The sequence below is a fragment of the Agrilus planipennis genome, unplaced genomic scaffold (assembly GCF_000699045.2).
Source record: "Agrilus planipennis isolate EAB-ADULT unplaced genomic scaffold, Apla_2.0 scaffold215, whole genome shotgun sequence".
NCBI classification, from domain to species: Eukaryota; Metazoa; Arthropoda; class Insecta; order Coleoptera; family Buprestidae; genus Agrilus; species Agrilus planipennis.
In genome coordinates this window covers 521,072-530,748 of record NW_020439005.1, presented here as the reverse complement: position 1 = coordinate 530,748, position 9,677 = coordinate 521,072, and the positions used below count along the sequence as shown (strand labels likewise).

The 9,677-nt window shown below is 35.4% G+C and overlaps 1 protein-coding gene across 1 annotated transcript; it reads left to right on the top strand.

The window, feature by feature from the left end:
• Positions 1–1,021: 1,021 nt before the first annotated feature.
• On the top strand, positions 1,022–8,047 carry LOC108740161 (the record flags this gene model as incomplete). The annotated part of the gene is made up of 5 exons (XM_018474370.2): positions 1,022–3,031; positions 5,621–5,800; positions 5,887–6,031; positions 6,098–6,296; positions 6,756–8,047. Coding segments are annotated over 5 exons (2,724 nt in total), but the record flags the coding sequence as incomplete, so codon positions are not given.
• Positions 8,048–9,677: the final 1,630 nt, after the last annotated feature.

Sequence of the window (9,677 nt, the reverse complement as noted above, 5' to 3'; positions counted from 1 at the left end):
AGCAGAGGATAGCTCAAAGTCGAGTCGCGTTCAATAAAAAGAAAAGGTTAGAAGCGTTAGAAATGTGGTGTTACAGGCAAATATAAGGATACGGTGGTTAGAAATAAAGAGATATTTGAAAGAATAGAAGAACAGAGGACTATATGGAAGTCAATAAGAAATAGGCGAGATAGGTTGGTAGGACACCTTCTCATTCATGAAGGTCTAGTCAGGCATATTAGCGCCGGAACGGGAGGTAGGAGGGGTAGATGTAGACCTAGATTAGATTACTATTTGCAAATAGTTAGGATATGGGTTGCTCTAGTTTTAGGAAAATGTGAAGATTAGCTCAGGATAGGAAAGAGTGAAGGTGCGTGTCCAACCAGTCTTAGGACTGACACCTTATAATGATGATAAAAATATTCATAAAAGCATCTAAAATTTGAAAGTCGAAAATCGAAAATAAATCATGTAGATGGAGATTTAAACGAATTAATTGTACTGTCTGTTTACGATATTTTAATGCAATGGAAAAAGTAAATTGTAAGTTTTTGGCATAATTATACCAAGTAGAGACGCATCGGATAGTGATTTTGCCGGGTACCGGATAACCGTGGGCCCAGCATTAGCTGTCCCGGGTACTTGGCAAACCACCACTTGGTTAATTGCTCATGTCTTCGTTCTGGCGAGCTTTCCACCAACCTCGCTAACGTAACGTCCTAAATCACATTAAGTAAACATAGTACCATAGGAGTACTCGGCGTCATTATCTGGTACCCAGCTTAAAAAGAGTGCCGGGTACCAGATCCAAACCGGCCCAAAGTATTTGTTGGGGTGGAAGCCCTCTACGCGATAGCCAAATTCCCATAATATTTTAGGGTTTCGTATGTCGAAATGAAGAAAACGTTTATCAAATGTAATGTTATTCATCATTTCTACAGTCATTATGAACAAAGATGTCTTAGGACCAAATCGTGTAACTATTATGATATAGATCTGTGTAAATACAAAGGGTACATAACGATTCTCTTTAACATGTGTTTTTCTGTTTTGTTTCAGTGGGGTTGCAACACTTAGCTGTACGGATTGCAGTGGAAGTAGCACAGCGTCTAGTGACATAACCGATCCAGGTTCTCCGTTCAGCACCGCGTCCAACAATTCTGAAGATTCCGCGTTGCAAACGTCATCGATAACAACCACGAAAATGCCTCCCACACAGACGGTCCATTCGACTTGGCCCTGGTCTGTCGGGGAAGCGCCTCCTGTAAAACGCGCCCTCATCGGGAAAACGGAGTTCCCGAAAAGAATTAAAATCGATGACGTCGCGCATCAACCGTTATCAATCGAACAAAAGGTGATCGATACGGGAAAAACGGTTTATCCTGTAGTAGTAAATAAGGGTCGCCCGGCACTGAAAGCTGCCATTACATCGCCTGCCATTCCGGCGATCGCGAACTCTCTTCCAAAAGACAGTAAATTAGTTAATCATAATCATAAATCACAATCGGTTTCGTCGTCGATAACTAAAGTGCAACAGGGTAAAATAACCGAATACTTCAAGTACCAGACGAAGACGAATGTTCTTCGAAGAAAACAGTTGCCCGTCAAACCGATCGAAGGTGCCGCGAAGAATGCGAAAAAGAAAAGCTCGAGGAACGCGCTATCGGAAAGCGCTGTCGGTTCTTCGCCGACCAAGAAGCAATCGGGTACCACGCTACCTAGAAAAATATTACCCGCACCAAGCAAATTACAATGTGATAAAATCGCGGTTAATAACGTCAATAGTTTTGCACCAACAGTAACGCTCACCACGTTAACGATACAACCGAGCCTTACGTATATTCATACGAAAACGCCGAAACCGCCTGATAATTTCTTCTTACCCCAATTTGCCGCGATAAATAACGACAAACTGAACACTATTCCACTCATGAGCGCTACACCATGCATCAACACTGTAATTCCGCCTCTACAAAAAATTGCCACCGTTAATAGCTTCAATTGTTTCAAATTGAACGCTACAGTAGTGCCTATCGTAAAACTGAACACTTTGCCTTCGAAATTAAACGGGTCGAATATCGCTTACGTCGACACAGGAGTGCCAACTGTGCCTGTTCCTTCAAAGACACCCAGCGTTAGCGACTGCATGCCCGCTGCGACACCCCACATCGCTCCCATCACCCACGACCATCCCGGCATCTTCAACCCCGACGGCTTATTAAACATGTATCACATCAACGCTCATCAAATGCCCCAATTACAAACCAGCCACTGTATTCCTCCCGCTAGCGAACAACACCAAATTAACCCCTTCGAATTCCAACAGCAACAACAGCAGTCCAACAAAACCGACGAATGTTCGCAAACTCAGTTCGATGACGAACCAAATTTCCTCGTAGCAGATCAAGCCGAAGACATTTATAATATCGACAAAAATAGGCTAGAAAAAGTACAAAACAGTAGTAATAATAAATCGCCGGAAGGCACTGCCGACATTCAGTTGCTACAAAGTTGTCTAACTGCGACCACAACAAATGCACAAAATAAATGCAAAACGATAGAAACATCGTCATCGCTTAGAATAAATATAACTAGCTGTAGTAACAATAATAACAATATTAGTAATATTAACTCTAGCGTAATAAGTAATGTACATCATCATCATCAAGGCTCGTTATCGCTATCAGGCACTAGACCAATTATCACTGAACACTGCCAGCCTGATAGACGCCACGAGGACAAGAAAAATGATGAGGATGACGAAGAAGAATTGGAATGTCGTAGTAGCAGTAGGGCTGAAAAGGATTCGGATAGCGGGGTGTCGTGTAAAGGGTTGTTGGAGGTGAGTGTGAGCGAGGTGGTTGTGGTCAAGTCGCAGAAGTCGCCCATCCTGTCGCAACCGAAGACAATCAGATTTCCGGCCAGGCAGCAGGAATCGACATCGGAAGCGAAAGAAATTCGAAGCGTCAGCGCCGCGGACACTTCGTCGTGTCGATGGTTAGGCTGTGACACACTATTTGAAACCAGTGGGGCCTTACTAGAACATTTGCAGGTAAACTTTTTTATTATCTTACCAATCAGTTAGTACGTAAAAATCTCTGTAGAAATTCCACAACAAATCGTTTAATTAACCCATAATGTCCAAAAAGTTGACTGCTCTTTTTTTGAAAGATACGACCCAATCATAAATAAAAACGTTAAACTATTCAAAGTTTAGAAAAAGTTATAACATTGTATACCTTTTTAGTATTTGTTTTAGCCTATAACCACGGAACTTCACCTACAGCATTTTAATTATTTAAAATAACGTTACGTTATTTTAGGTTTCAAGAAAGGGAAGGTTACTTTCCTGGACATTTTGTTGTTTGAAGCTTCACATAACTTTTGAGATCTTTATTAACCCCTTAGCTTCGTCTTGGACAACTCTTACTTAACCAATAAACATTTTGCTTTCAAACTTCTGACTTCTTTAAGACTTACTTTACGTGCAGTTTTTACAAGACGTATTTAATTCTTACAGAGAAAAAGATTGGTACCTAATTATAATTAATTAATATTTCGAAAAAAAAAAAAAAACGTACACACAAAATTAATACAAGTCTGTTCGTCAAATAAATGTTTTCTGTAAGAGGCCATGACTTTAAAACTTCCTTCTTATTCTATTCGCGTCTGATTAGTAAGTCCTAAAGAGACACCGCACCTACAACAAAATTTCGGCATTCAGTACTGCATCGACGATTGAGTTTTTCGTAAACGGAAAATTTGATCTCTTAATTATGTGTCAATCAAAAGCTAAATCGATTGAATTTTGAATTGAAGAAGGCGTTAGGATTAATATAAATCTCGTAAACATTTGTCATTTCCTTTTGATTGATCCATACATTAATTTTGTGCTTGAAGTAATTTCAGATATTAGCGTATGCCTTTCCTGCTACTTGTTTAAATTGTTTATAAATAATTTATGAGACTGCAGATATTTCAGTGAAACGATATCGTTTACGATTTTCATATCATAATATCAGCAGAAGTCATTGTTCATCAAAATCATTCACATCTGCATCCACCGACAAAAGAAAACCTTGATAATAGTGACTTGATTCCAAGAACCCTGGTTGAACTGTAATCATAACGTTTTGCAATGTTTATAGAAGCTGTGGTTGTTTGTTTTGTGCAATAAGTGTTTAATACCTTGGCATTTTGTTTAAAGGAATAATTAATCTCAACCCCTGTCTGTGTCAACCTGGTTTTAAAATGTTTTTGTGAACTCGAAATATTTCGACAGAACATCAGTATTTTTTCTTCAATAATCTGCTTGTGTTGCAGTAAAGGTTAAGCAAACTGACATAAATAATTTCGTTTACAACATTTTCTAATCGACAAAGTTAATTTTGTAACATTTTCTGCGTTGTAACCACGCCAGTCCCAATATTTAGCTCGGGTTTTTGTTTTATAAAGAATAACATTTGTGGAAGTTAGGAGAATCGTATGGAAATTTAATTTATATTTCTTTTTGTTAATTGGTAAAGATTAATACAAAACAAAAACAAAATTGGCAACGTATACTAATAAAAATACAGTGTGCTGTAGTATTAGCATTTCTCAAAAATTTAATATGTATTAAGTGTAAGGGTTGAGACAGACACCCTCATCCCTAATTTTTTAAGTACGATAAAGTTGATAATGTTACTATTTGTAATTGTATTTTCAATTATTATTACCCTAGCTATAACTATAAGACAATAAACCAGGGGTGGCAGACCTTTTCAGGAGGTGGGCCATATTCAATAAACAAGTTTAGTTGCTACTACAAAATTTTAATTACATGTATAGATGGAGTTTAATCTCAAATTTGCTATGTACTTTAGAAAAGTCGTGTTGTGTTTCTTAGCGGGCCGTATACAGATAGACCGCGCGGCGAGGCCCGCAGGCCCTGGAGGTGGCCATCTTTGCTTTAAACTATTCATGTTGTCAAGGGGTTTCCACTGGTAGCCAAGCATTCATGGGAAATTTTATTCGTAATATTTTATTACATGTACATAGGTAAAAATTGATTGGCAAAAGATGTTTATTATCCGCGTGTAATATCCGTGGCGACCCTTTCTTATATATTGCTGTTTAATATATTTATTTATTGTCTCAGATATCAGACAACCTGAACATTTATCTGATCGTTTTTCTAGGGTATTAATTTTTGTACTTACTACGATGTCTTACTAATATTATCAAGTTCACGATCGACAACATTTAAAATCGGATAAGTATGTACCCTTATACCTATCAGGAAGTTTACCAGTTTAAGACATCATCTTACTGGTATGTAAAACATTTGCCAAGCCATTAACAATAACGCTTTTATTTCATTTTTAATTACCAACAAATGTTTCGTTACATTATAACATTGAGATCTAATTTACTTTAAGTATACTTAAGTTTCTGTATCTTCAGTTAGCAGCTCTTTAGTCACTAGAATTTTTCGAAAAGAAGTTGAAATATTAATTAAGTTAATGTAATAAATATGAATTGTCATCCCATTATGTGGACGACGAGTGAAATTTTCTTTTCGAAAAATTTTCTTTTCATTTGGCGTTTATTACATTATTGAGAATGGAGTTAATTTATGTTGATCTTCTTCCACAAATAGGTAAGACATGTGATATCCCAAGCAACACAAGAAACGTACGTGTGTTTATGGAATGGGTGTAAAGTGCATGGTCGCACTTCTTGTTCCCGGTCATGGTTAGAACGTCATGTTCTTGCCCATGCTGGTACCAAACCTTTTCGATGTATAGTCGAAGGATGTGGCATGCGATTCAACTCACAAGTGAGTATTTATTGAAAAAAATTATTATTCAATTTCTGCTTCCTTGAGTTGTATCAAAACATTGTTAACTTTTGTATTTGTTACAGATTTCGTTAGAACGGCACGTCAACAACCATTTTAACAGCGATGGATCTCAAAATGGTACTGCAAAGAAGAGCGTGGAAAATGGTTCGGCGAAATTGTTCAAGAGGAACGGGAAGAAGATTCGATTCAGAAGACAACCCTGGTCAGGTAATAAATCAAAAGGAAAAGTTTAAAGGTAAAAGCAATGAAACGGGACTGCTCTGTTTATTTCAGCGCGAATGTTTGATTTCTTCGATTCTGGGATTATGGAAGGACTTCAGGATCGTCTGCTAAGGATGACTGAAAAGCGAACTATGGGACAGATAGAGGGAGTCTCAGGGGATGTTATGATGCTTCGAGGACAGGTGCTTGCAACAAGGGTGCAGAAGAATGGACAGAAACAACTTCTAGTCAAATGGCACCCTGCTGACATGTAAGTATTAACCCATTTTTTTAAATAATTCTTTACTCGTTATAACTGTGTCTAAAATGTAAAATATCAACTCAAATGTGAAAATGTCGTTTTCCTTTTCAAAAAAATTAAAAAAAATTGTTATGTTAACTAACGTATTATCACATTTTGCAGTTTTTATTGTGTAGTTTTGTAATCACCCATCACCTATTTATAAGCGAAAATTAATAAATTTTGGCAAGTTTATAAATTTATGTTGGGTTACCAAAAAATTAAATTACTATTATGTGAGCATATTAGTAACACTGAAGCACAAGAAGTGTACTTAATGCAAAGTCTGATTGCATGATATCAAGAGAACAAAAACTGAATTTACTTTCTTTGAAGACGCCTATTTCTTCCTTAAAAAAAATTGGATTACAGTAGTAATATTTAATCTGATAATTTCGATTAAAAGAAAACGGTACACGTCTTTTGCAGTACTCCAGATGAGTGGGTTAATGAAAATGAATATAGCTCGTCGAAAACTGTTTCGATCCGTTCGTTGGAGCCGTCTTCGGTGGATAATTTAAAACCCATTTTGTTTCCTTCGCTTCGAAATAGTCAACAAGAAGAACAACAACAACCAAAAAGGCTCAAGCATCAGCGCAAACCTAAAAAAAATACGTGATAAACAAGCAAAAATTCTCAGACAAACACTTTGTGATCTGTTCGAGCAAGCGCAAAAAGAAACAAATTGAACACATCACACAGAGTTTTGTAAAACTGGAGAAGAGAGAAGACAAAAAAGTACAGATGAATGATAGCTGATTATTATGATAAGGTAAGAGAGAAGCGCATAGTATTGTATATTTCGCATTATTGATTGTGGAGTCTTTCACTGTGTACAGTATAGAGTGTATGTATTGTAAGTAAAACGTAAGCTAAGTTCTCTTCGTCGCAGACGTACGGGAACTTGTTTAAATAGTTGCAACCAGCCCTGAGACACTGCCATGTCACTGGTTAAATTCTAGTTATTAGAATAGACTAGCTAAATTTTTTAATACATAATGTAGTTCGTGTGATTTCCTCATTCGTATTTTATCATTTGTTTCCCATTTCGTCTCATTTTGATCATACTGTAACGGTTAACTATAATAATTCACGGTATTATTGTTATGCAAGCCGTTTATAATTTAAGTTATTGTAATTATTAAGTAATTAATATCTTCAACGTCGTCGTCATCATCGATATCATTATGATTGTAATCGTAAGGTAATTTTTGTCGATCGTTATCAGCGTAATTAACAGAAAGGTGGACTCAAAAGGAAACATCAAAAATCGGCATTCGACATTCCTCCTTGTGTGTTCTTATTATTTTTTTATGTAACTTGAAATTTGCAAATGCGGGAGTACATGCACTCAGAAAAGTTATTCGCGGTTTCTCATTATCAAACATTCAATGAGAAATTAATTTTCCCAAAACGCCTAAAACTCACGTCTGTGGTGCCCTTCCTTCCTAAATTAACATTAAATTTGTGCATTTCTTTCGATCACAGTTGTTCTAAATCATGCATTTCAAGTGATTTTCTTAATTGTGATAATTAAAACTTCATTTGACTACATTTTAAGAAAAGAATTTATAACTTCAATCAGTAATTTATTTGAAATAAATGCAGTGTAAAAGTAATACATATGACAGGGTATGTATACAAATATAAATTGCTGAAAAGCACCGTATAACGGTGAGCCTGCGAACTAAATCTCATGTGCAGCGCAGTCTATCGTCAAAGTCAAAACTAAACATAGGAGCAGCGTCGTGTAGCGAAAAGGTCGTCAACTTAAACGTATAATTTTCACATTTTGAATTATAAGGAGATACAATTTTGGCATTTTTAATTTCCGGCTTTAATGTCGCTTTCTGCATTTAATATATTTTTTCCGTTTTACACAGACGTTTTGAATATCGAACATTAAAGTCATTTCCTGAATTTAAAGAAATATAATTTTCGCATTTTGAATTTCAAGTTACTGCTTTCAGTTGCTATTGATATACATAAGTGCAATTTCGTAAATTGAAATTGGCATGAATCTTACTAGTAAAGAAGGACTTGCTCTTGTGCGTGTGTAAGATAAAGGCCAATTTAGAATTTACAAAATTGCTAATTTTAATTAAAACTGTGTGATTTTTGTGTAGATACTAAATGTGTTCTAGTAAATTTAATTTGTAATGGTAGTGATGTAAGAGAAATTACACTGCCAGGTTACTGCCACAAACAGTGCTTACTACTTAAAAAAAGAACTAGGAAATAAAAAAACGCTAGTATCATGCGAAGTAAAGTTTCGGTGCCATTTTTTTTTTTAATTATATGACATTTACAAAGGTCAGTTAAAGTGAAAAATTCATGAACCATGCAATGTTTTGTTTGTTATTAATTTAGTATTTATTCGGTGTTCAAGTAAGTGAAATCCATTCTAGATAATTTTTTTGAAATGATCTCGTCGTGTTTTTCGTTACGTTACTGATTAGTTTTTTTTTTGTGGTACAGAGTGTTCACAACTTTTAGGCGCTAAAAGTACGTCTAGAGGGAGCTCATGATTTTTATACACGCCACAAGTGGGACGGTACTTAATGTAAATGTATATTTTTTCTAGCGAAATTATTCTCTCATCCAAAGTTATCATCGTCATTTTCATAATCATCGTTATCATCATTAGAACGCAACAGTTAATTTGCTCATTTAATTATTACCTTTTTTGTCGTATGGTAAACCAAAAATAGACTGATCCATTCATAATTCTATTATTTATTTAGAAGACACGTCATGACTGAAGTAGTAAATAAATATTTGATGTTTTTTTAGCTTTAACATTGACTAAATGAAAGGTAAAATTTAAAAACGTTTCGACTTGGTACAAATCAAATTTAATTTTAAGGAGAGTAAAATTTAGGGCTTCGTTAGTCGGTCTACGTTTTTATATTCATCATTAATACGCATATTAACTAAACAGTGTTCTTTTTATTACGTGTAAATACATACAGATTAGCATTTAATGACATTCTTAGCTGTTCAACAGCATCTGATCTAATAATAATATATTAGGTATGTGTAATTGCAACTAAAAGAAAAAAACTCGTACAATATATAGCTATGCAATGCAATAGAAAAGTGAAGGCAGAAAAAAATATATTTAATTTTGATACGTGATAAAATACATAAACGCATACCGGAAGTTAATGATAAAGCAAAACAAAAATGACGTTACATACATTGATCGATTAAGTTTAAATGGTAATTTAGGTATTTTTCAAAATTAGAAGACTGTTGAAATTTATATCAAAGTAATGGGTAAGTCATTTTAGTTGTGTTCAGAAACTAATTAATTTTTTTTGTTTTTTCGTCGCGATTCTTAATTAAGGT